General features: G+C 38.7%; 1 protein-coding gene across 2 annotated transcripts; it reads left to right on the top strand.

Moving 5' to 3' along the window:
- The first annotated feature begins 1,534 nt into the window (after positions 1-1,534).
- mtm1 (myotubularin 1) lies at positions 1,535-25,711 on the top strand. 2 transcript variants are annotated; one of them, XM_036561412.1, is made up of 15 exons: positions 1,535-1,623; positions 4,213-4,298; positions 7,249-7,321; positions 8,716-8,810; positions 10,474-10,584; positions 12,125-12,226; positions 13,466-13,549; positions 14,245-14,394; positions 14,681-14,866; positions 16,183-16,368; positions 17,698-17,901; positions 18,129-18,221; positions 19,182-19,295; positions 21,085-21,261; positions 23,584-25,711. In XM_036561412.1, the coding sequence occupies exons 2-15, from the start codon at positions 4,236-4,238 to the stop codon at positions 23,749-23,751; spliced, it is 1,806 nt and encodes a 601-aa protein (XP_036417305.1). In that variant the 5' UTR covers positions 1,535-1,623; positions 4,213-4,235; the 3' UTR covers positions 23,752-25,711. The 2 variants fall into 2 exon arrangements, with proteins under 2 accessions (XP_036417305.1, XP_036417304.1); XM_036561411.1 differs by having other exon boundaries at positions 1,546-1,623; positions 4,210-4,298.
- Positions 25,712-27,337: the final 1,626 nt, after the last annotated feature.

The following is a 27,337-nucleotide window of genomic DNA, read 5'->3' as shown; positions in this document are numbered from 1 at the left end:
CAGTGGTATAGAAAGGCCAGGCTGTGTTGTCCGGTCAGTTAGAAAAGCTCAGACTGCTTGGTTGCTTAAGTCTGGTCTCTGTTTAGCTATTTTTGAGCATAGACTGCTGAGAATGGGCACTGATGGATGTAGTAGGCCTATGTCCACCAGCATATCTTGTGACTGTCCTGCTATTTCTAAATTCAACCATTCTACTTTATTATAACATAAATAAGAAAATATGAACATGTTTATTCAAGTTTATGGCACCAGCAGGTCTAATTATGGTGCTAACAGGTCTGTGGCACTAACAGATTTATGGCGTTAAAAGGTCTATGGCACTAATAGGTCTATGACGCTAATAGGTCTATGACACCAACAGTTCAGTGACACTAACAGTTCTGTGACACTAACAGTTCTGTGACACTAGTAGAAATATGGCCCTAACAATTCTATGACACTAATAAGTCTATGGCCCTAAAGGGTTTATGACAGTTATAAGCATTACCAGTTCTGTGACAATTATAGTTCTATGGCACTAATAGGTCTATGACAGTAATAGGTCTATGGTTCTAATGGTTCTATGACACTAATAGAACTATGACACTACTAGGTCTGTGGCTCTTATGGTTTTGTTACACTTATAGGTCTATGACACCAATAGGTCTGTGGTTCTAATGGTTCTGTTACACTTATTGGTCTATGACACTAATAGGTATGTGGTTTTAATGGTTCTGTTACACTTATTGGCCCATGACACTAATAAATCTGTGGCTCTAAAGGTTCTGTTACACTTATTGGTCTATGACACTAATGGGTCTGTGGCTCTGAAGGTTCTATTACACTTATATGTCTACTACACTAATAGGTCTATGACACTAATAGGTCTGTGGCTCTAATGGTTCTATTACACTTATTGGTCTATGACACTAATAAGTCTATGGCTCTTAAGGTTCTGTTACACTTATAGGTCTATGACACTATTAGGTCTATGGTGCTAACAGATCTATGGTGCTAACAAGTCCATGGCAGTAACAGGGTTATGACACCAATAGGTCTATGACCCTGATGGTTTTATTACACTTATAGGTTTTAAACTATTACACTTAGTAGTATTACTTTCTGTAAGAGTTAAATTATTCTCCCACGTTTGATATGGACAGCTATTTTTACTTTTAATCCACAATTTTTGATAACAGAAATTCAATTTGAACATATAAAAATGTTATCGGTACTAGTAAAACATGACATTTGACTCTAAGATAGTGTAAAAAGGAATTATATTTTGGCATTTAAGAATTCAGTTATAATTAATAATAATGTAATGCCTTTTCCAATTCATTTTAAAGGGAGGAACAATTTCTACATTTATGAATTCAGTTTTCACAAGTAAGAAATCAAATAAAAAATGAAATATTTACACTTTTCTGTCAACTTCCTTTTTAGTAACAGTTTTAATTGTTCAGGACTAGGTTTAATCTCTGTCTGGGAAACCAACCCAAAGTCCTTTAAACCACTGGAGTGAACGATGTGAAAGCTGACCAATCACTGCGCGCTCCGCTGTCACGTGACTGTGTCGGAGCGCTTCCTGCGGCGGTGCTGAAAACACTGTGGATTTGAGGAGCGGAGAGTCGCACTAACAGGGTGAGTACGAGCTTTTACAGCAAAAAACGTGCTCGCCCGCGCCCTTTAGGGCTTTTATGCGAGCCAGGGGGTCGTGCTTTTGTCCGCTGCGGCTGCAGCCTTCCTTACATTCGTCTGTTGAGAGCAGTGGTGGAGACAGGCCCTGTTTCCTGGTCCCACACTGAGTGTGTCTGTCTGTGTGTCAGTGTGCTGGGTGTCTTTAGCTGCTAGCGCGCTGCTAACTCTGCTGACGGAGCACAAACAAGTTATAAAAGTTCAGTTCTGACAGCTGTGCAGAGCTGGTTTTCACTCTGGAATCTCTGTCACTCGTTATTCCGTCCTGAGCGGAGAGATGGGGATTTAATATCAGTTAAACTGTTTAAATTGAGCCCGACTCCAGTTTTCCCCACTCATCACACAAGTTAGCTGAAGAAAGTGTTTAGTTAGCTAGCTTGCTAACATTCACTCACCTGGTGCTGATTAACGTTACATCGCTCCAGAGAAAAAGGTCGGAAGCTTCACTCTTAGGGACTCTTTTTTAATTGTGTCAGTGTAATATGGTGGTGAGTTAAACCAGAGTTGGTTTTACTGGACAGAGCCGCAGTGCTATGTTTTTATTTTAGTTTTATTACACAGGAGAAACGTAAAGGTCTAACGTAATCTTAACTTGTTCTGTTCTTACTTTACCTCTATGATACTTTTAAAAACGGTGATGTGATTTTGATCTTTGGGGTGGAGTACTGTAGCTAGCTAACTTTACCCTGCCTGAAGTCTGACTGCAAAGCTTTGACAACTGATGTCACCCCACCTTTCCGTCTTCTATATAAATAGCTTTGAGAGAGAGACCTGCTGGTGTGTGTTTGTGTCATTTCTACTCTCTGTACAATACATACAGTCCCGTGCTGTGATGGTTAAACGTGAAGGATGCGAACAGAATGAGCGATGCTCGTTTTCAGTCGCTTCTGCTGCAGTTAATTGCAGACATTGGAGCTAAATTTAGCCCAAGTGGTAACTTCAGATCTTGAGTTTTGGACAAGGCCTAAGTTGTGCACATAGGTGGACAGTGCATTCTACCAAAGTTAGAGAGCTGGGCGGGCTGTTCAGAAGACCCTGATTGTGTACTGTCATTGGTGTCTTAGAGTGGGACTACTTCTGAACATTTGGGGGCCCGAAGTGACTAAGGGCCTTTATCTTACCTAACCCCATCCCGTGCATATTCTTGTGTATGCAAAAATACAACAATAATTTATGCTTGATATAAGAAAATTTCTTGACTCACTGAGCGTTTTGTAGTGCTGGGCAGTAAGACAATTTATCATGATAACATTATATATATTATGTTGCAGTACAAAACAGTATGATTTTCTGAACATATCATGGATATCAGTACTTACAGAACAGTGACTAACTGATTGTTTCGTTGTAGAGAAGCAAAATTAGTCCCATTTTAACTGTGTTTAGTGCAACACTGTATGCTCATTGTGTTGGATAGTATTTTTAAAAATGTAGCACTTCTGCTTCTTTTTACTCAGTTCCAACTGATCAGATGTCAGAAAAATAAAATATCATGACATATCGTGTCTTGTGGAAATTTCTTGAAGTACTGTGATATTATATTTTTGACATCAGTCACCTCTAGCTTTTTGGAAGTAATATTAAATAATATAAAAAATACATGCTAGGAGCCCCCTGGTGGCTCAGGGGCCCTAAGCAACTGCTTATTTCTCTTATAGCTAGAAACAGGCAGACCTGCATACAGTGCTACTACCTCCACTTGGTTTTAACATCCTCTCAAATATCGTTGCAGTGTGTTTACCTTTGTTTTGTATGTGTGGGTCCATTGAAGCATTTGTTCACATCTGTAACAGGAGTTTGACGTAATGGTTTTAAATAACAGACTATAACAGCCTTATCAGTATGTTTAATACCTAAGTTCCTAGCAAGAGAAGAACATTTAACAAGTTTTATTGATCCACCTAATTGCTGTCTCCATTCTCTTAAAGGTGAGACAAGTTTAATCATATTCCAATAAGTACCAGTATTAACGATAATAAAAATAATAGTTTTTATTTCACTTTTTTATTTTAGTTACACGGAGTGCTTTATAAGAAATGCTGATAGTTTAAATGTTGAAATTAAGCTACACCCGCCAGAGTACATTTCAGTATTGCTGTCTGGAACAAAAGCCTCAAACTTACCAATTGAGTTTCTGTCACTCATGCAACTGCAACCTACTTGGCTCCACCACCCTGCTCTCATTCCTGGTCAGTGACCAGTAACTGTGGTACTTTCTATTAATTTTAGATCTGCTCTGAAGATCAGTATAGAGAATGTGACTGTGACTCAGGGATATCAGATAAGATTCCACTGAACCACACATTATCATCACTCCTCCATCCTGCCTATGCCTGTATTTGAAGACCGTATAGACTGTGTTCACCTATTTGCATATCATTGCATATCAAAACCTAAATTTGATTGATGGATAGTATATGCGTTAGTTATGTATGTTTTCACACAGAGTGTATTTTAGTTTCTCTTGACCTGAAATTTCATTCTTCCGTCCATTTGGAGTTTATACAGTAGTTTTCTCTTGTCTTTTTGCAGCAGTGGTGGAAGCAGCAGACCCAGTGATGGCCTCGGCTCCCATACCGGCATACAACTCCAGTCCACTGGAGAACAGCTCCAGCCAAAACGTGAGTGCTTTTCTAACAGGTGCTTTTTCTAACTGGACTAGTGCTGGGCGGTATTGTTAAGATTTAATGTTACAGTCATGGTAGCAGATTATGATAACTGACTTTGTATTAACAGAGTTAATACGTGCTTCCTGAGTGCTATATATATGTGCTGTATATATTTCAAACCTGATAGCTTGTTTTGTTTGAGCTCTTTTCTTCTGTTTTCTTCTCTTAAAATTACACAAAGCATGCCTTTCATGGTATTGTAAATGTTGAACAGACAGAATCTGCATTCTCAGACAAGAATTTAAAAAACTAAAAACAATCCTCTTGGTGGCAGGGATGCTGCTATTTTATGCAATTAATTATAATCGTGAATAAAATATTTAAGTAAATGTAATAAAATACTTGTTTTGCTTATGCTAAACAGGGCTGCTGTGCTCTCATGTTGTGCTGTTCTGTTAAACACTATTGGTTCTGCCACTTTCTTTACTTCCCTTCAACTTTCGACATATATGTGTGTGTGTGTATGTGTACGAGCTACATTTATTCTCCTGTAAGTGTACAGTGACACTGCATTCTGTTCTGTTAGGTGGGCTAGACTTTCTCTCTGCATTAATAAATGATGCTCTTCACTGTCATCGATAGAGCTTGTCTCTCACTGCTATATAGCTCCCTCAACATCACTGTATAGAACCCAAGCTCATTTGAGCCATTCTACTGTCATTCACACTAACTTAAGCCTAGTTAGAAATTCAGTAAAGTGTATATTACTTCATAACATATGTGGTATTTATCATTTCAAGGTGTAACCCAACTGAGTCTGAAGTCTCATTTACACTGGGCCTTTACAAAATACAGCAAATAGAAATGATGATGAACATCTGTAAAAGCTGCCCACACTTATCGACTGACCTGATCATGCAGTAATGCTTTGAACTGATTTAGTGAGTTAAAATATATTTTGGGGGCAGTTTCCTGGGTGGGGTTTAAGCATAGTGCATGACAGGGTTTCTTAGGTTCGTGCTTTGGTTGGTGCTTAGGTTTATGTGTAAAGTCTTTATTAAGTGTTTGGTAAACACTAATTTGCAAACTTACTAAGGCCAAGTCCAGAAGTCAAGTTTTAACTAGTAACTACCTAATGCGTATGGCTAAACACTGTAACTTTAGCATGATGACAGTAAGTTCAGAGCCAATCAGTATACATGCTGCCATGGAAAAAAGCCAGTATATAACACTATGATGTGTAAACACTTATTTTTATATAGTGAAAACTAGATGGTGGTGTGCAAACTGGTTTTAGTAACACGTAAGCGAGACTTGACTGGTAAAACTGGTGGTGCTGCATTTTTGCCGCATTTTCACACTCACATTCAAATACAAACCACAAGGTATTAGGAGAATCCATTCCAAAGCGATCTGCACGATGATGAACAATTCACAGACTTCAACAGTGTGTCATACCATTTACTCTTTACTGATCTTCACTTACTTGATTCTGCACAGCTCAAGGCTCTACATACAAAGACACAGAAATTAGTCTCATTGAGTACCAAACTTTCATAGTGGGATGATGACTTACTGAAAACACAGTCACACAGAGTGACACAGTGCCGGTCTTGGCAGGCGGTGGGCCTCTGGACTGAGCTGAGGTGGCAGGCAGGCAGAGAGTTGGCGTGTTGTGGTGTTGTAGCTGGACGGCTGCTGTACAGTACATATGTTACTGCAGCAGAACACCTGGCAGGGCAGAGACAGTGGAGCAACACTGTCAGCTCCCCACCTTCACGCCTGTCTGTGTTTACCACTCTGACCACATCAGGACAACATTCATCTGTCTCTCACTTTATCTTTCTTTCTTTCTTTCTTTCTTTCTTTCACTTTCTCTCTGTTCTTTCCCTCATGTTGTGTCTGTCTGTCTTTCTTCTTTCTTTCTTCTCTCTTTCTCTCTCTCTCTCTCTCGTGATATTTTCTCTCTCTCATTAGCACATGCTTCCTCTCTCTGATGCATGCTCTTACTTATATCTCTCATTGTCTCTTCTCACTCTCCTTCCTCTGTCTTGCTCTGTCTTGCTCTGTCTCCTCTTCTTTCTCTCTTTCTCTCTTTCTCTCTTTCTCTCTCTCTCTCTCTCTCTCTCTCTCTCTCTCTCTCTCTCTCATATTAGTTCTCTCTCATATTAGTTCTCTCTCATATTCGCTCTCTTTCTCTCGCTCTCTTACTTATTTCTTTCTTGCTCTATCACACCTTCTCCCTTTTTTTCTGTCCCTCTCCTTCTGCCCCTCTCCTTTTCTCTCATATTCAGTACAGGTGGTAATAGTTGATAAAAACAAAAACAATATTAAAAGTAATAATAAGCAATCAATATCTCCTCTTTTGATACACTCCTCCTATCCTTACTTACAGAGTAGGTGTGTGTTTTTGTGTGTCTTTGGTTTGCTTCATTAGTTCTCTCCAGAGAGCAGAGTTCAGGTCATTACCCAGCAGGCCTTGCTCAATTCTGCCCATCGGGCTGCAGTGAGTGAATCGAACGCATGCGTACATGTTAGTGAGTGTCGCTGGACCGCCCGCATTCTGCTCCACTGAGCTTCAGCTGCCAGCAGGACAACAACCCAGAGAAAGACCCTCATGACACACAAACACACACACACACACACACACACACACACACACATTAGTGAAAGACACACTCAGACAGACAGTGAAAGAGAGATAATGCTTCTTCTTTGTTCTCATTCTCTTCCTTAATCCACTGCCCTCGGTTCAGTCTTCCCCTTTCCTGTTTGGTGAAAGTGGGTGAAGATGTGTTTTACCAACAAGCAGACATGCAAAGAGTCACTGGTCAGCCACGTCTGCTGCTTTCTAGCAGTGTAGAGGAACACTTGTTTAGTTGTGGTTTTAGAGTAAGACGCGTGTATGTTTATGTGTGCGTGCTCCATGTCAGCCTGATGTTCCTGTGTGTTTTGATGACAGGCGTCCAGGGAGAATCTGAAGATGGAGCCACTCGCAGATGTTGCCTTATTGCCGGGAGAGGAGAGAGTGATAGGTGAGTGTGAATACAAGAAAAAACAAGAAAAACAGGAAAACCTGTAAAGTTATTTTTATACCCCCTTTATTTTGTTTCTTTAAAGGGATGTATTGTGCAGCTTTGTTCTATATATGGACTGAGGAGTGAACTGTACAATCTTAAATTTGTTTACATACAATGTTTACATTGTACATCTTGTATTTCTCTGCTTGTATTTCAAAAAATGGAGGAGAAAATTTGTTTTTCTGTGCAATGTTACCTTTAAAACCAAAAAGGTAAAATAAGGTTAAGGCTAAAAATGTCTTTTTAGTTGAAATTCAACAGTGATTCGGTGCCTTCTCCTTTCACTGGGTCATTCCCGTATTCCCATGTTGTCAGTAAACATTAGCCAGCCTGAAGGATCTTGGTTAGAGGCGCTAAATTTAGAAGGACCTTTCTTGGGATTGCCACTTTGAATCGCTCCAGTGCTGCTCCGCAGCTCAAATCTGACAACTCCTATTACTGCACCGCACAATCCAACCAGATTTCATTACAGACACAGACAGAGAGGGAGAGAGACAGAAAGAGATTAGATTTTGTGGATTGTGTGTGCATCTTTATGCAGTAACCAGGGATCTGGCTCATGAAGCAGGATTTCTTGCTCATTCAGCTAACTTTAAGCTTAGCTCCATCTCACCTTAGATGTTTGGTCTCACAAAGATAAATCACGTTTTTTATCGTTCTACAGCACCATGGTAACTTAGGCTGTTCACCTAACCTGCTCTGGAGCGGATTAAGTTCCGGATTTAAGATCATAAACAGCTTTTGGACCAATCGGGCTGAGCTTCTGGCTCAGTCAGGGACAGCCTTCTGATGGAGCTGGACCCCTCCGGACCTTTTTTGGTCACTTTTTATTTTATTTTTTTTAAACATTTCTGGCATTAGTCATGTGGAAAACATCTAAAAAAAATTCATACTAAATAGATATCAAGTTTACTTTCTATATATTTGCATAGTATGATTTGTTTTTCCTTCTTAAGCTGCTCAACTCCTCTTTGTGTTTCACTCAAAAGTTGTTAACTTCCATCGTAAAACAGGTAAAGTGCAGTTATGTTTGTTAGATTCTATAAACTTAGTCAGATACCCTTCTAAATTGCTTCCTCGTGCCTCCTGCTGGTAAGATCATGCTTTCACATAGAAAGATGGTGCACATAAAAAAATGTACATTTTATATCCATCAACATATAAATGTATGTAGGTGAAATTTCATGTTATTTGGAGATGTATTGCTTGTTGGTTTGTTTAATAATAGAATGCATTAGAATGCCAAATTTGTTTAATAGTGTTTTATTTAGTAATAAAATGAATCTGAATGACAATAACTGTCCGTGTTGCTCAGTTCTTATATTTGATATGTCTGTTCTCACTCACAGACAAAGACGTCATCTACATGTGCCCGTTCAATGGAGCGCTCAAAGGGAAAGTATTCATCACCAATTTCAGACTGTACTTCAAGAGCACTGACACGGTGAGAGACTGTCTGTCAGTGTGTGTGGCAGAGTGCGTGAAGAATGGAACCTGTGGGTGAATAACAGAGTTTTATTGAAATATTGAAAGACAGAATGGGCTGACCGTGTAGCTGTTTGTTCCAGAGGTTTGTTCTGCCGGTGCAGATGCTGCAGTTTTTGTGTCTGGTGTAAATGTGCTCAGCTGAGGAACTTTGTCTGAATCATGTTTCCTTTCACCTCTTCAACACTGTTACCTTCAACAGCAGCTCACGCAGTCCCTCTAAAGACTCGCCAGCTCAACAAGAAAGTCCTTCCTTCGTTTCCTTCCTTTGTTTTTTTTTATTTCGTTCTTTGTTTCTTTCTTTTATTGCTTTATTGCTTTGTCGCTTGCTTTCTTTCTCACTGTTAGAACGCCCTCACTCACTTCTTCTTTTTTATTTCTTTTTCTTTCCTTCTTTCTGTTTTCTATCTTTATTTTTCTTACTTTTTGCTTACTTTCTGTATGTTAGAAGGCCCCATCCCTCTCTTCCATTTTCTTTCTTTCTTTCTTTCTATCTTTCTTTCTCATCTTTTTTTTTTTCTTTCCTCCTTTCTGACTGTCTTCCTTGATCTTGCTTGTTTACTTTGTCTTACTTCTATTTCTCTTTCAGATGGCCCATCTATTCCTCCCTCCTTCTCTCTCGTTCCCTAGGCATATTCATTCTTTCTCATCTTAGATTTAACATTGTCCCTTAGTAATGCAGCACATCATGTTTGTCTATCTGTAGCAGAGGGGTGTAAGAACAGAAGAGATAGGGCTTAAAAGAAGGAGGTGGTGCAGGAATATCATATCAGGAGTCTTTCATCTTTGTCCTGGCACTGTCTGTAGTTGGCACAGAGCAGGAGGCACCTGCAGGCCTGCTGGAAGTTTCGGCTGTTACCATGATCTGTTAGAAGGAAGAGGGGAGAAGGGAGAGTAAAGGAAGAAAATGTTGGGATTTTCCCTGTGGAAAAGTTTATTCAAATTTGATGATAAATTAAACAGGTGTTCCCTTATTTGGGGATTTTCCTATTGCACCAGTACGGACTGTTAGCTGTTGACTGTTAAACTCAAATGATACAGAAGTCTGTAATTGTGCAGAACTTGTTTAAACTGTCCTGCATCTGGGTTGTTTCACCTGAGTGTAGGCTCATATTACAGCATAGCTTGGTCTCTACTCACATGTTAAGGTCTTGTCTTAAGCAGACAATAACTGTGCTTTCTCCACTGAAGTATGTTTAGGCCTTCGGCTGTATCTGGAAAAGTGGCCCAGAACAGCTTGTCATTTAAACACTCACAATTTGAACTGAAGAGCAAACACTTTCTGATATCCTTCCTGTTTTAGAGTATATTTATAGTAGGGGTGGAAGGCGGACTGGCATAAAAGTGTTATTGTTGTGCTGATGTTTTGTTCTTTTTATTATTATTGTTACTATTTTAATTTTATTCACTTTTTATACCATATTGTTATCATAGAAAATACTGTGATATAAATATCAAATTCATATCGCCCATCCCTACTGAATGTCTTTTGAATTGAGATTCGGTACTGAGCTTACTAGATTTATAAGTTAAGATGAGATGGACCTGAATGGAACGGGTGGATGAGTGTACCTGTAATATTGATTGATCTTGATGAGTATGTCTGCCTGTATGTCTCTCAGGAGTCCACAGTTACCCTAGATGTGCCGCTGGGTGTTATCAGCAGGATAGAGAAGATGGGCGGAGCCACCAGTCGAGGGGAGAACTCTTATGGACTGGACATCACCTGCAAGGTAACACCCACGTATGGTAGACTGTACATTTAATGGCTGTTTATTGATTATTATGACACTAATGATATACTCTATTAGCATTTAAAACTAGACTCATGCACAGCATTTTCATATGCTTCATGTCACTTGAAATTCTGTTTTTTGAAGTATGGCAAGTGATCTCAGGCAAAAAAAAACCCCTCATTTGTTAAACAACATGGTCAATGTTAAATATTGCCTCTTTTTGTAGGTATGAAGGTTATGTAATGGGAGATATTTTTCTAACCTCACCGTAGAAATCCTTATAGACTGTAGCCCATCTGTTTCTCTGCATATTTGGGTACTGGATCATTGTCAGCACTGCAGTGACTCTGACATGGTGGTGGTGTGTTAGTGTTTATTGTGCTGGTATGAGGGAATCAGACACAGCAGTGCTGCTGAAGCTTTTAAACACTAAATAGTGTCACTGCTGGACTGAGAATAGTCCACCAACCAAACCTATCCAGCCAACATCGTCCTGAGGGTCAGCATCCTGTTGAAGGACTAGAGGATGACCAACACAAACTCTGTAGCAACAGATGGATTTTACAAGGTGGACCAAAAAGATGGGAGTGTCTAATAGAGTGAACACAGTGTTTAAAAACTCCTGTCTCTGATCCACTTGTACCACACAACACACACAAACACACCACCACCTCAGTGTCACTGTAGTGCTAAGAATGATCCACCACCCAAATAACACTTGCCCTCTAGTGGTCCTGATCATTGAAGAGCTGGGTGAAAGGGTAACAAAGTATGCAGTTAAACAGATGGGCTTCTGTACAGTCTGTAACTGTAGAACTACAAAAAACTACAAAAAAGTTTGTTGTGGAGGTTTAAATCTGTGCAGTAACTCTTGAAATAAAATATGGACATTTGAATGTGATAAGTGTTTTTTGTTGGGGATGCATGATGATATCAGAATCATATCGATATCGGCAGATGTTTGCTTAAAAAATAAATATCTGCATCAGACAGATGTTTGATGGAAATGTTAATTTCGTATTTGATTGTATTTATTTTACTCTAAGAGCAGAATGTTTAGGTGATTCTGAGATGTTGTACTACAGTCTCTACTTTTTTTTTTGTTGTTGGTTTTTTTTTTTTCTCCTCTGCATTTGTACCTCTACAAATAAGTGTTACATTTTTTATAATGCTAATCCAGGTACATGTAGTCCCAATTTCTACATTTCATAAATGCTTTTATATCAGCATGAATATCAGCAGTTATGTACATGAAAAATATATGCGGTATTTGCAATTCCTGTATCAGTGCATCCCTGTTTTTTTTTGTTTTTTTTTGCCTGCAATAGCACATTTGTCTTTGCATAGCTACAGGTGTTTGTAATTTTTTTCTATCAACTCTTTGAATTCAATTAACATAGAATTTAGAAATTCATAGGAATTATGATCATCATTAATTCTCAAAGATGCTGCTTGAGCATGTAGATAGCTGGATCTGCATGAAGTCTGTATGTATATCGTGTGGAAAATTGCCTTGTTTGTGCATGTGTGCTTGCAGGACATGAGGAACTTGCGGTTTGCTCTGAAGCAGGAGGGCCACAGTCGAAGAGATATCTTTGGAGAGCTGTTCAAATATGCTTTCCCTCTCTCTCATGGACTGGTCAGTTCAAATATTATATTCATTTATACTGAGAGTCCTCATTTATTACTTTTAAAACTGTTGGTTTTACATTCTCCTAGCTCTTGTGACCACCTCCTAAATCTCCAGAATACAATAACTGAATTCCAGGAACTTAAAAACCAAAACAATTTATAGAGCAAAATGTTTAAATATTTGTTTTTCATGGGTCAAAACATCTTTGTCTCAGTTCGAGCCAGGACATTGTAATTTACAACAGTTAGTTCTAACCAAGCACTCTGATTGGTTGAAGAAAATCATTTTTTCATTATACCTGTATCAATTCACTCAATGCCTGTTTCTAAGTAACAGTGATCCCTTTACCCCAAACTTGTGGTGAAACATTTTTGTCAGATGAAACTGCTAATATTGAAAACAAATCACAGTAGTGATCTTGTGCTCTCGTGTTCTGCTGTTTATGACCAGAGATGTTTGTTGTTTGTTCTGGACATTGTTGCACATTTATGCTTTTTGCTTTGTCTCTTGCTCTTAGCTGTATGCAAAAGTTTGTGCACCCATGGTCAAATGTTTTGTTGATTTTTGGAAAAAAGTAAAAATTGTGGCACTTTTTATATTTTGTTTTATTTTTCCAAGATTGTGAACAGCAAATAAATAGAAATTGAGCACTAAAAAAAAAAACATTTAACCGGTTTGTGTATCTTTTTGTTTAAATTAACTTTTTAACTTTTGTATTCACGGTGGTCATCACAACTCTCTTGCTTATAGGAACCTCTTGGTGTGCAGGGTCTAAGTGTTTTTAAAATCAACGAATGTGTAGAAAGTATCTTATTTTGTAAAATTCAGATTTGAAAATTACACTTCTCAAAAGATTATTTTGTTTAGCTTCTTCTTGAACAAAAATGGAATTTATTATTTTTTTTATTATTTTAATACCATCAGTTTCTTCTGTCTAAAAAATCTGACCATGCTCTGAATAGTGGTGATTGAATTGATATGGTGAAAAAGTGCCTTTCTAAAAGGTTTATTTATTCATGTAAAATCAGCTTTTTAAAGTGGTGAATGAATAATGCTCTTGATGTGAATCTTAATATTTAAATGACTTGCTTTTTATCACAAGTAGCATCCCTGTCATCCTTATTCTCTTGACAGTGTGTGTCAGATACACCTTAGAGATTTTAACAGATCTCAGCCAACCTGAATGAAATGCTTGTCTGTGTGTTTGACTACGATTTGACACTCTGCTCCTTTTTCTTTCTGTAGCCACTCTTTGCATTTTTGAGTCAGGAGAAGTTTGAGGAGAACGGCTGGAACATTTATAAGCCCATGGATGAGTTCAGACGTCAGGTAAGGTTCCTTTTACATAGTGATCCAAGTCGATTTCTGTTTACAGAAGGGATCCTGAAACAGCACTCAGTCCCGTTCATTTCTGTGAACATGTTCCTAGGCCAAAGACTGCTGAATGTGCTTAATGTAAATATTGGTGTCTGGCCTTCCACATGTTTTATATTACCCTGGATCCTGTAGATTGCATAAGAAAGGTCATCTCTCAAAGCATGTTCCACCCAAACTTATTCATATGCACAGACTTTGCTCTGGGTGTAGTCATGTGTAACACCACATTTACACAACTGCAGATCTGTAAGAAATTGAACAGTTCTACTCAAGTTATGACTACCTTGAGGTTATAGTTGGGCTCTGGTTAATTGTTAGCTTTTATTTGTTTACGTGTGAAACCCAGCAGAATGACTTTTGGTAAAAAGTCTTTTGCTATTTAAATAGACCATATATGAGCTTAAAATGAAGTGGTCCTTACTGTGAAGCTGCTGATCATGTTTTTATCTTTTACCTGAAAATAATTATTTGGATTATTTTGGGCCACTCTTCAAGGCTGAATGTTAATTTGGGATTAGTTATTGCTTTTTCATATCTAGAAGAACATGATGACGTGGACAAGAAGACATTTTCATGATATGTTTTTATGATTGTCCAACCCTAGGTCAAACTTATATTTTGCCATTTCTGCCTTCTGCTTTCTCTAGGGTCTACCCAATGAGAGGTGGAGGATTTCCTTCATGAACACAAGCTACGAGTTGTGTGACACTTACCCCACCATCCTGGTGGTTCCATACAAAGCCACAGAAGAAGACCTGCGGCGAGTGGCCACCTTCCGCTCCCGCTGTCGTATACCGGTGAGCCTTAAGCTTAGGAACCAACAGCAAATGCTGTTTTCCTACAATGTTTTATGAAACAGTTTGTTAAAGTTAAGAAGAGCTAAAGACCTACTAAAAATATAATTTGGTGCACTGACTTCACAACCAGTCTTTCAAACTAGAATATATATTGGTTTCACACATTTGGTTAATTGGCTGTTTAGATGGTGATGTAATATCCTGGGTAATGGCAAAAATATAGTACCTCAAAATGACCCTCTCCACCCTGTATAACATTTATCTCTCTAAACTCTGGTGTGTCAAGGTGCTGTCATGGATCCACAGGGAGAATCAAGCAGTGATCATGCGCTGTAGTCAGCCCCTGGTGGGCATGAGCGGCAAGCGCAACAAGGATGATGAACGCTACCTAGACATCATCCGTGAGGCCAATGGCACCCCCAAGCTCACCATCTATGATGCCAGGCCTAATGTCAACGCTGTAGCCAATAAGGTGAGGCAACAGAAGCTATGTCTAAGTGGTTGGATTCAAATTGAGTGATAAACTAGCAGACAAACATAGATTTAGAGACTTTGGGGCTGTATAACTAAAGTTAGTTGTGGGCAATATAATGACATTACTAATTAAATTCAATCATAACGTGCATTTCTGAGTACATCGTTTGTGTTAATAGTACTTGTAGAACACTGAATTATTGTTACATAAAGATTTAGACCACTGAAAGAGATCCTGTAAACAACAACATCCAGTTTATAGTAACTGCACAAACTTTATAGTAACAAACAGCTAGTGGGATGTCAGCCCTGTTGTTGCTACTGTCTTTTTGTGGTGTAGGGTTCCTACTTTTGTAGCTGCACTATGTTCTGCTAAGATTGAAAGAAGCAGCATTACTACACATTACTATAAAAAAACCAACACACTAAAGTATGATGTCTGCGCTGCTGCGAGTCTCCTTGAAAACCTGACATAATAATTTAAAAGGTGTTTTTTGGACTCGTTGTACGTCTTTATGTATTAACGCCACACACACAAGTTCAGAAGGAAGGCCCAGCTCGATGTTTAGGTCTCAAATGCAAAATCAACATTATACTGATGAGGATATGATGACAATAGTAGATATTTCACTTGCAACCTCAGAAGACATGTCCTACACCAAGTTTTGGCTTGAGATTCATCCACTCGGGGGAAGGGGTCCAAAGCACAACAAATATTACAAAATGTTCACATTTCCACCAGAGGTGGCTCCAGATCCCCAAAACGTACAGAGTACAGATTTTATGTTTGTGTCATTAGACTGTTGCACTACTGCATCTTGGTTGAAATGACACCATCTATACTGTGAATCTGATTGTTTCATCATAACCCATATTTAACCCATGTTCTGATCCACTGAATGTATGGACGGGTCGTGATACTCCCTGTACATGGACTCCTTTGTTCTGTTCTCATCCCATTTGTAGGGGTGTGGGTTGTTTCTGCTTGATCGGTTACTCACCACATCAAGAGACGTAACCGAGGTAGAGTCGAGCGAATAGAGGACCGAATGCTGAGTGTGTGTGTGTATGTATGTGTGTTTGTGTATAGCAAAAGCACAAACTGCCTGAGGTGGCTGCAAAGTGGAGCACTAATCTGGCAGTGATGTAGAACATCACCATATTCTACTCCGCTGACCATGCATTTTGAAAAAGGCTGTATTGATCCATTAATTTCACTTGCACAAAGTGTTTGCAACCGTGTGCAGTCTGGCTGAGCACATTAGCTGTGGAATGTCCACATTGACCTTTTGACTCATCACTTTTGAACCCTAGGCCACAGGAGGGGGTTATGAGGGTGAAGATGCCTATCAGAACGCTGAACTCGTTTTCCTGGACATCCACAACATCCACGTGATGAGGGAGTCGTTGAAGAAGCTCAAGGATATCGTTTACCCCAATGTAGAGGAGTCCCACTGGCTGTCCAGTCTGGAGTCCACTCACTGGCTGGAGCACATCAAGGTAGAGACTAATAGGAAATTAAAACTATTGGGATTGTTATAAGGCAGCACGTTTAACTAAACAATTCTTTGACAGCTTAAGCATGCTATTGCAAAGTTCAGAGGGTGTTTTGCGTGTTGTAAACAGTTGAATGTTGAAAGCTGCTGCTAAAAAAAAAAGAGAAGTTTTGCATTTTTGTTATCCTACACTGTTAATCTTATAGTGGTTTCATCAGTTGTACATTGTAAAATGGTTACACATCTTAAATCTTGTCTAAATATCTAATATTATATGTAATATAATATTTTGATGTTTTATAAGATTATAAGATTATTCAACTTATTTCTAGACTTTTTAAGTAATTTTATCAAGGGAAACTTTACTTATACTGGTAGATAATTGTGCTTGTTTCTAGCATATTTCTTGAAAAAAAAATCTGCCAGCCTAGTGAGAGAATTTCCATTGATGAAATTACTTGAAACAAGTAAAATGTAAAAATGTAAAAAATGACCTTATATTCTTTCTGTCACAAAATGAAAACTATTAGAAATATTGATATTATTAAGAAAATTTCAATTTGCTGGCTCTGTACTCGTATGTGTTGTATGTGTGTACTTTTTAATTTTTAAAAAGAATAGGCAGTCTTGCTTATTTGTATTGCTTCAGAGATTCAAAGATTAAGGAGATTCACTGACCTGAATGTCACTCAGTAGATTAAAGCATTTATTAACATAATTAGTTAGTTATCTTTTCAGTGTGCTTTGCCATATAGACATAACAGGCAAATGAAATGGAAAAACTGAATGAAATTATGATTGTTTCAGAAAGCCACAGTTGAATTATTAATATTGACATATGTTTTTGCTTTTTTTTAAATTTTATTTTAGCCATGCCAAATACACGTTATATAGAATCTCTTAACCTTTATTAAAATGTTAAGCTTCTTGTAATGTATTGTGACAGTGGTACTGCTTAATGATGCTATCACAGGCACAAATTTAATAGCAAACTTTGATGCAATGAATGAAATAATAGCAGGTTAATTAGTGTGAAGACTTTCATTAAAATGAGGTTTAGTGAACTAATTAACTCATTGTGCCCAGTTTGCTGCCATACTGCCTTTTTGCATGAATACCAAACAGCCTTTTATAGTATTTTAGAAATCAGCATGTTGACAGGCTAGCTGTGCATATGACAGTAAAAACTACAACAAAAGGCTGTAGAAAAAAATTCTTACAACATCTACCCAGATTAAAAGGCAGTAGTTTAAAGGGGACAGCACATTTATCTGAGGCAGTCAGTATAGATGAGTGCTTGGCCTGCTCTCACCCCCCACCTGTTCTGCTGTAGCTGGTGTTGTCAGGGGCGATCCAGGTAGCTGATAAGGTGTCTTCAGGGAACTCGGTGGTGGTGCACTGCAGTGACGGCTGGGACCGCACAGCTCAGCTCACCTCCCTGGCTATGTTGATGCTGGACTCCTACTACCGCACGCTCAGGGGCTTCCAGGTGCTGCTGGAGAAGGAGTGGATCAGCTTCGGACACAAATTCGCCTCGGTGCGTATTTTTCTAGTGCACTTTTTACCTAGTACTCTGTCACTACACTTGGGTAAGAGCTCTAACTTAATGTGTATTCTCCTCTTTGACTTCTGACAATAATGACTGTATAATTTGTTGTAAAATCAGTGTTTTTTTTTTTTTTTTTTTCTTTAATCTTACTTTTAACCTTTTAGGGTTACTTAAGAATGATGTGTATTTGTTTCCCTATGCGCATGCATGTACAGAGAATCGGCCATGGAGACAAAAACCATGCAGATCAGGACAGGTCACCCATATTCTTACAATTCATAGACTGTGTGTGGCAGATGACCAAACAGGTAAGAGCCGTGTCCAGTGATGCAGTGTAAATTTCTTTATCTGTTCTCTGGTATTCCAGTATGTGTCTCAACAAGACTCACTTGTTCTTTAAACTCAACCATGCAAACTTCAAAAGATAAAAATTGTAAATTGTCTTTGCAGTACAGTTTTGTTTAGGCTTTTTATTACCATTTGTGTGCATTAAAAATATGTATGTAAGATGCTGAAACAAAAACTAGAATTAATAGATGTTATATTAATAATAAGAGTTTAAATTAGTAATATATATAAACTAATTATTAATAATATACCTCATAAGATAATATTTAATAATGTCTTTGTATTTTGAAAATAAAGGTTTTTCACAATGGCATAAAATACCACTTTTGGTTCCCTAAAGAACCTTTCAATGGATGGTTCATTAGAGAATTTGGAGATATGGAGAGTGTGAGTGTGCAGAACCTTTTTAATGCCAGTGCATCTCCACACAATGCAGAGGTTTTAGGAAGAACCCTTACTGTGGTAAAGAACCTTTAATAATAAAATAATCTGAAAGTTCTTTAAGCTTTTAAAGGGTTCTTCACACTTCCTGGTTCTTTAGGGAACCACAAGTGTTTTTTCTAGGGCATCACTCAAAGAACGCTTTGTGGCATCTTTATTTTTCAAAGAGTAGTTATGATGAAATAGTAACCTCAGTTCTGCATGTACTTCAGATTTTGAAAGTGACATTGGATCTAAATGGATGCAAATGTAGTGCAAGGACGTCCATTACTTCTGTAAAATGTTTTTAGAAGGTCTGGTTATGCACAACAATGTTGTCAGCAGGTTCTTCAACTATGTTTGAACAAATGAAAACCTACCATACCATGTATGAAAGTAATATCAGCAGGCTCATGAGCTTTTTCTTCAGTGGCTTTATGTCTGTTCAGTGTAAGGTAGCCAACATTTGACAGTGTTGGACTTTTCTGTTCTGCCTACAGTTCCCAACAGCCTTTGAGTTTAACGAACATTTCCTGATAATGGTCCTGGATCACCTGTACAGCTGTCGCTTTGGTACTTTCCTCTACAACTGCGAGAGCATCCGTGACAGCCATGTAAGAAATACGTGTACATACACGCCGAAAGCATGAGCATATCTGTCTCTCTGTTTGGTATTGATTAACTATATTGGTTTGCAGTGTTCTGTTGACTTACACTGGTTTGGTAACATTTTAAAGAGCTCGTAGAGGTGCTAAGAAAGCTTTTTGGAGAGATGGCATAGAGGAACCACTTTGTTCCTTACAGAACCTTTCAGTTCCTTAAAGGAACCATTTTAGCAAATGAGATGTGTCTGAAGAGCCTTTGAATAACCTCCATATAATGTAGCCAAGACAAAAACCTTTTAGGAGCCTTTATCTTTAAAAGTGTAGTGGCTTTATAAAACAAAATTTATGAGGCCTTTTTTCAAGGATTCATTTAATTACCGTTTTCAGGATTTATCACCCTAGTCATTTAAAGATTGTTGCCGTCTCTGCCCACTGGAGACCTGTGGACTTCTTTGAAATGAGACAGTTTTGTCTTTCATTGGCTTTCACTTTCTCCTTTAGTAAGCATGCTCTGTCTGTCTCTCTGTCGCGCTCTCTCTCTCTCTCTCTCTCTCTGTTTCTGTCTGCTCATTGTGTGAAGTAGAGCGTGAGTGAGGGGGATGCTTCAGTGGCTCTGAGCGGGAGCAGAGTGCACTTAGGGGAGATGAAACATTCATTTTGTGGCCCCGCAGAGCCATGCACAATAACTGTTTTAGAGAACGCAGGCCCACTTCACGCTCACACACCTCAGCGATGCTTTCCTCGCTTTCTCAGAGCAGTCTGCTCTTCACTCTGCTGGGCTTCTCCCTTCCAGCTGTGTTGGCACTGATGCATGTAAATGCTGCATAGTGGTGCAGCGTGTCATATGGCTTGACAAAGCACTGGAATGGTCAAGTTCTAATGCTTATTGAGACCAGAATTGTATTACAGTAGTTACATTCTTTCTCGTGTTACTGCTGGGGCTGTCACAATTAACTGATTGAACTTGATTACTCAAAAAAAAAAAAGATGTGCTTTTTTATTAATTGACAGTGATTATTTGGCAGTTTGCATGATAATGATGAATACTGATAAATTCTCCTATGATCCCTCATGCAGTAAGAAACAGAGTTTGATGAATATGTTTTCTGTGTATGTCTCATTATTATTTACAGTTGTATGCAAATGTTTGCACACCCCCGGTCAAAGTGTGTGTTTTGTTAATTTTCTAAGTGAAAATAAGTTAACATCCTCTACAGGGTCCTTAACTGTGGCATTTTTTCTGCCAAGTTTAGTGCAATTTCTAATCATTTTGCAGAGTTTAACATATTGGATGAAAAATAAAGCACAAAATGTGCCATATCTTTTGCACAAGCTACATTTCATTTTATTTATTAATGCACCGCCACGTCAATGTCAGTGCAATGCTGAGAATGATCCACCACCAAAATAATACCTGCTCTGAGGTGGTCCTGTGGGGTCCTAACTGTTGAAGAACCAGGTGAAAGGGGGCTAGCAAAGTATGCAGAGAAACAGATGAACTACAGTTTAGAATTGTGGAAACAAAAACGAGTGTAGAAACAAGGTACATGTACTTAAGTGGCTGGTCAGTGGGTATTGTGTTTAGTTGTTGTTAAGTCACTTTTTATTGTCTGTCCTTTTTCTCTGATTCTTTGACAAAATAATCCATACGTGTCAATATATATCCATAGATAGGCATTTTGACAGTGCTTAGCACTGCAGTGTGTGATGTTTTTCTGTACTAAGTGCCTCATTGGTGTGGTAGACACTACATTAATTGTTATTAATTAGTTCTTTTCTGTGTCTTGCTGTTTTTCAGAACGTCCGGACAAAGACAGTGTCTCTGTGGTCTCTGATTAACAGCAGCACGTCTTCTTACACAAACCCCTTTTTCACTCCGGAGTCCAGCCGCGTGCTTTACCCAGTAGCCAGCATGCGCCACCTAGAGCTGTGGGTGAATTACTATATCCGCTGGAACCCTCGTATACGGCACCAGGTATGAAGATGTCGACATGATGGTTTAGATTTATTGTCTGCAGCTAAGGACTGGTAAGGTGCATTTGCATGTTAATTTGTATTTCTCAGCATATTGGCTGCTGTTGGTGTGAGTCCTTTGTTGATCTGTTAGGGTGTGTGTGCTTGTTTATGTCCTCTTTTTCTGTCTTTGTTATTGCCTTTGGGAGTGTGTGTGTGTGTGTGTGTGTGTGTGTGTGTGTGTGTGTGTGTGTTTGTGTGTGTGCTCACCCCACCCTCTCAGATTCAGTGGAGCAGAAAATCCTCTTTCCCCAGTTTAATTACGTCCTGACTGGCACTACAGAGAGCTGCCGCTCACGCTGGCCTTATCTCCACAGCAGACACACGCACACATGCTCTGTCTCTCTTAGTGCTTTTACTGCAGGCACAACTGACGAATATGCCACATGTGATTTAAAAATAATCAAGGAAATAAACAAGACTGACATCACCTAGTGAACAAATTTACACTTCAGCTGCTGCTAGAACTGTATAATGTTCTTTTGGAGCTTTCAAGGAGTCAGTGATATATTATGTTTTTCCCTGTTGAAGTTAAACTTTTGTGATTGCTTGTACTGCAATACCAATCAGTGACCTTTAGCAACAAGAGGGAATGTTATGTGATTCATTTCTTTTCTCTGTTGAATTTGTGTGTCTGTTCTGCCCTCTGGTGGCTGAAGGATGTATTACAGCTACTATATTAGAAGTCTGCTGCCTGATGGGGTTGACAAAATATTGTTCTATATCGTGCTCTAGTTTGGCTCGGGTTTTCATTCTCTCTCTCTCTCTCTCTCTCTCTCTCTCTCTCTCTCTCTCTCTCTCTCTCTCTCTCTCTCTCTCTCCTCTCTCTCTCTCCTCTCTCTCTCTCTCTCTCTCTCTTTTTCTTTCTCTCACATAACATCAATCATTAATTTATAGGCCCCTGGGGACAAACATTTGAAGGCCCACTACCAGGCTACATTTATGTTTTTGTGTTTTTTTTTGTTTTTTTTTGTTTTTTTTTATGATGTCACAGTAGGCTACATGAGGGCTGTTCAGCACCATGATGGCAGCCAAGTAACTGCAGTGTTGGGCATTTATTAATTTATTTGTTTGGTTGCTTAATCATGTATTTATTTAGGGATAATATTTGGTTTAATTCCAGCTTTTGGTTTTTATTTGTGTTTGGGTTAGAAATGGCCATCCTCAGCTGAAAAATCAGGTCTCAGTTTAAGAGGTCCCTCAGGCACAACTTTTGAACATCTGGAGCTTCAAATTCAGAGTACATTCACAGAAACACTAATTCACTGCTAAAAAAAAAAATGAAAGCTTGACTGAAGTAATGACGAATAGTGGAACGGTTCCTAAGCAGAGATGGGAGAAGAAATGAAGCGGATGTTTAGGAAAGACATGACAAGCTTCAAAATTCTAATCAGTCATGACACAATGGGCCTGTTTACACCTTCAGGAACATGCGTTTGGTGATCGGGTCACATTCATATTTCACTTGACTGCATGAAAAGTCATGTGAAATGCCCCCAGGACGCTTTGTGGTCAGATTACGCTCGTATCACTCAAACCATGTTCGGAGGTGCTCACACACCGATATTGAGCACATTTAACACAAGTGTAAACACTTTGTGATTTGTTATTCCTATACGGTTATGTAAGTGGAAATGCATCTGCCCAGCACTGACTAGCCGGTGCGAGAATAAACAAGAAAACAAAAGACAGAGGATACGTGAGGCTGAAGGTAGCCCCAAACCAAGTGCTTCCTGGCCGATGAAAGTATCTAAGCCAACAGAGAAAAGAGTAAACAAAAGTAGCGGGAACAATGTGTATGTTGATAAGCATTTTATGTGGGAAAAGTACAATTGGATCTCATCTGGTCAAACTGGGGACACATTTAGTGAGAGGTGTAAATGGAATCTGGCCAGATACAATATCCAGATGTAATCCAGATACGAAACGTGCTAATGCAAGGTGTAAACAAGCTCGATGACCAAGTTGAAATTAGTCAGTTTTTTTCACTTTGCTACTAGTAAACTTCCCACCGTGATTCAGGATAAGGTTTAGTGCAGTCGATCAACTTAAGCGCTTGGCAGCAAAGCAAAGCACTGTAAAACCACATCTGAGAAAATCCATCTCTGTCAGTTGCAAGCCGGTTTGGGTCAGGTTTGGGTTTAAAGTTTAGCAGTACCACTTGTGCGTGGTTGGGTTGGGTCTCAAAGCTGGGGGCACATATTAGATTTGGGCTTTGATCTGATTCCTGTGCAGACCTCTATTATATATTCTTCTCTTATTGTGTTTATGTCTGTGTTGGCAGCAAAGTCCAGTGGAGCAGCGCTATAAGGAGCTCCTGGCACTTCGGGATCAGTATCTGAAGAAACTGGAGGAGCTGCAGCTGTCGGACTCCACTCACCTGAGCAACAGCTCCACTCCTAATGCTGCCTCGCCCAATCAGCACATCACACACCTGCAGACACCCTTCTGATCACACCGGCACACCAACACGCAGGACGTTTGTACATAGCAATAGTAATAACTGCGATAACACAAACAGTAGTAACGTTGATGATAACAAGTAACTGAAAAATACGCGATTATGCAATAATGTCACATTACGGCCTTCATAGCGCAAGTCAGATGTGGGTGACGTGAAGCCTTAAAGAGACAGTGATATGTTTTTATGTGTACTAATGAACGTAGTGTGGGCAAAAGGCTCTAGCTCTTCCTAAACTGTGTGCACTTATTTGGTAGATGATTGATCATAAGTAAGGTAGTTGGATGTGATGTATACAGGAGGTGTTGGTATGTGTGTTAAGGCTACAAGACTGTAAATGTCTAGAGATAATCTGAAACACAGTATGTAGATTCATAGACCAGAGTAAGAGAGTTTATGATAAAAAGAGAGATGCACTAAGTTTTGGATGGTTGATTTCTCATTGACATAACCACCTTTAAAATAGTGAAGTAGTGTGTGGTTTATGGAGAGCTATTGGCTTTTGCTTGGTGTTTTGTCCACTCAATCCAGTATCAGCCAGAGGTTGCATACCTCTGGTTCTAAAAAGCAATCTCTTGTCAGTGTCGATGACTTGGTCGAATTGGTGACATGAATTTTAGTGTCTGACCACAAAGCATTTGTCTTGAATAAGTTAATGTTGTTTTAACGTTCAAGCATACAGGGCATTGGCTGCTCAAGATAGACATGTCTGCAGTTTGGGAGGAAGATGTCCTAAAAGATGCTTTGGATGCGCTTATCAAACAGAACCAGGGTTTTGGGGCTAGAGAGACCAGTTCTGTGCCTTTTCTGTCCGAGGTATTCTCTAACCTCAAGTAGACATTTTATAAGCAAAACTTGTTTGTTTGTTTGTTTGTTTGTTTTCTGTAGGCGGCATCAGTGGCAATGAAGGATAATTTCTTTTAGCTTTCTATTTTTGATTGACAGGATTGCTCTTGAGTCACCATGCACCAATGGCTTCCGGTTACCTCTTAAATTGAAGTACAATCGCCACGGACACTTCAGCTATGCTTTGGGTCCCTTCCTGTGGATGGGAGCACATAGTCCATATGAGCTGAAGCTAAAGATAAACATGTTGGGAGAAGCTGCCCTCTTGAGCTGTTCCAAAGTCAGTTCTACCTGTTGCAAATACTGATTAAGGCTAGCAATAAGACTGGACTAACCTGATCCGGGACAAGCTCATTGGGGCACCTCGGTGCCATAACTAATGCTGCCTCAGAAAAGCGTACCTTTTGAAGTCTTTGGCCTCAATGAGGAGATGAAGTTTAAACCATATTGTGAGAAGAAGATGAAAAAAAAAAAAACAGCAACAAACACAAACCCTTTACTGTCGGTTGTGTTTTTAAGGGGGGAAATCTATTTTTTATTTTGTACAAGTACCATAACTATGTAATTACCTCAACAAAGCCTATTTTACTGTTGAAAGTTCTATTGTTGTAAAATATAATTATTTTATTCAGTGTAAAATTTGACAGTTTTATACAAAGGAAAGTAATAAGAAAACGTGTTTTGATTGGTTAAACTGTTGGTAATTAGTGGACATCATATATTTCTTTACTTAATGGGCATTTAGGTTTGTTTATGACATCATAGAGATCTGAGAGTTCTCAGAATTCTAAGATTTTTTTCCTTTCAAACTTTCTAGGGAATTTTTGTTCTCAATCCCTTTACTGTGTGTGTGTGTGTGTGTGTGTGTGAGGTTGAGTGAAGGAACTCTGCACTCGTTTTGTTTCCTTTTCTTGTGTTTGTTTTGGGGGGGAGTGGATGCTTTATTATCTGACATTATCTTTGTTTGTGCTGTTTAGACTTTTTTTAGGGAATGAATTTTGTGTTCTGTTCTCCCTCATGTATGCTCCACTGTTTGATGGCCGCCTATTGTTCTGTAAATAATGCTGATTAAATTAATTTAAAGATTTCACATGTATGAAGATGACATGTACAGCGTTGTCTCTCTTTGATTGCTGCCTCTTAAATGATTATTTTTCTTCTTTTGCTAATGCTCGAGTCTACACTGAATGCAAGGGGGGGGCAGACTGTACAGACAGTATGAACTCACAAGCTTATTCACTTCACTGTGTTTATATGAGGGGGAAAAGCTTAGCTGTGAAACCTGGGCAACGATAAAGAAAAGTGAAAGACGGAGATCAGCAGAAACACCTGGCGTAATTAAGTACGTTCACACTTGAGTAGTCAGGGTGGAGTTTCCCAAAAGCATCTTAGCATTTGTTATTCTTAAGTGGTAGAGTAAGTATCACACTGAACTCTCAGTCTACCAGTTGATATGATCTTAACACTGAGATGCTTGTGGTAAACTGGGCCCACAGTTGTTCACAGTGGTGGTGATGGGAACCAGACACCCGAAGTGTTTAATGCCTCTCATAAGTATTGCAGGAAATAGATGCAAATATGTTGTTTGATGACTGAGACATTGTTTTTATTGAAATAAGGTATTGGCCTAAAATATATCTTTAAAACAAATACAGGGCAACAGATACCACCATTTTACCTTCATCAACATGTTCTGGATACTAAATAAAATGTCTTTCTGCGTAGTAGACATCACAACTTCTGGTTCCTGTCACCACCAATGTAAAGAAATCTGAGACTAGATTTCTCCACAATTTCACTTCAATCCACTCTGAATGACTTTGTTCACATCTCAACAATTAACTATAAAGATTTTGAAAAATTGGTGGGATTTCTCTTTAAACTTCTTAAGCTCTGCAAGGCTCGTTTGACTTGAAGTGCTTCTTCTTACATTTTAATTATTTCATATTTGTATGTCATTGAATTTAACAAAGAAATAACTTTGAAAGTGCAGATTCTAAAGTGTCCCTCGTGGAATACATTATCACACTTTTGCCTGAAAACTGTCCCTACACTGTAAATTGAATGTAAATGTAACTCATTACATAGAGTCCTATGCAAATGTTTGGGGGGCCCTGGTAAAATATTTTTTTGTTGATATTCTAAGTGAAATTAAGTCCATATCCTTTGTAACTGTTGACTAGCTATGTCATTAATGATCTGATTACAGAAGAATAATTAGCTGTGTATCAAATGAATAGCAAAATGACAATAACAACTACAGACTCTTAACCTCTCAGAATCTATTTATATTTTCTCAATGTAGACAGCATTTGGGTTCCTCATAATAATAATAGTAATAATAATAATAATAATAATAATAATAATAATGAGTGGCAGCTCAAAAGGCTAAAATTAAATGGTAATACAATTGAAATAAAGTAAAATAAAATAGAGCAGTACATAAAAATAGACAATAACAAAATAAAAAGATAAATACACAAAGCAAGATCGAATTAGGCTGCCAAATAAAAGTAAAATTGAGTTCCATAATAATCGAAGCATAAAACACTTTTTTCTTGACTTTTTCTGTATCTTACCTCAGGCCGGTACAGTATTTGCGGCTGTAAGATCGCGTGTTGGAATAAACACGACACAACCGTTGACTTGTGAATCAGTGAATCGTTGAACCGGACGCTCGATTCAATGAACCAAACAGTTTTACAGAATCGGTTCGCTAAACTGAATCGAG

This window comes from Colossoma macropomum, unplaced genomic scaffold (assembly GCF_904425465.1).
Source record: "Colossoma macropomum unplaced genomic scaffold, Colossoma_macropomum, whole genome shotgun sequence".
NCBI lineage: Eukaryota > Metazoa > Chordata > Actinopteri > Characiformes > Serrasalmidae > Colossoma > Colossoma macropomum.
This window is presented reverse-complemented; position numbering and strand designations above follow the sequence as displayed.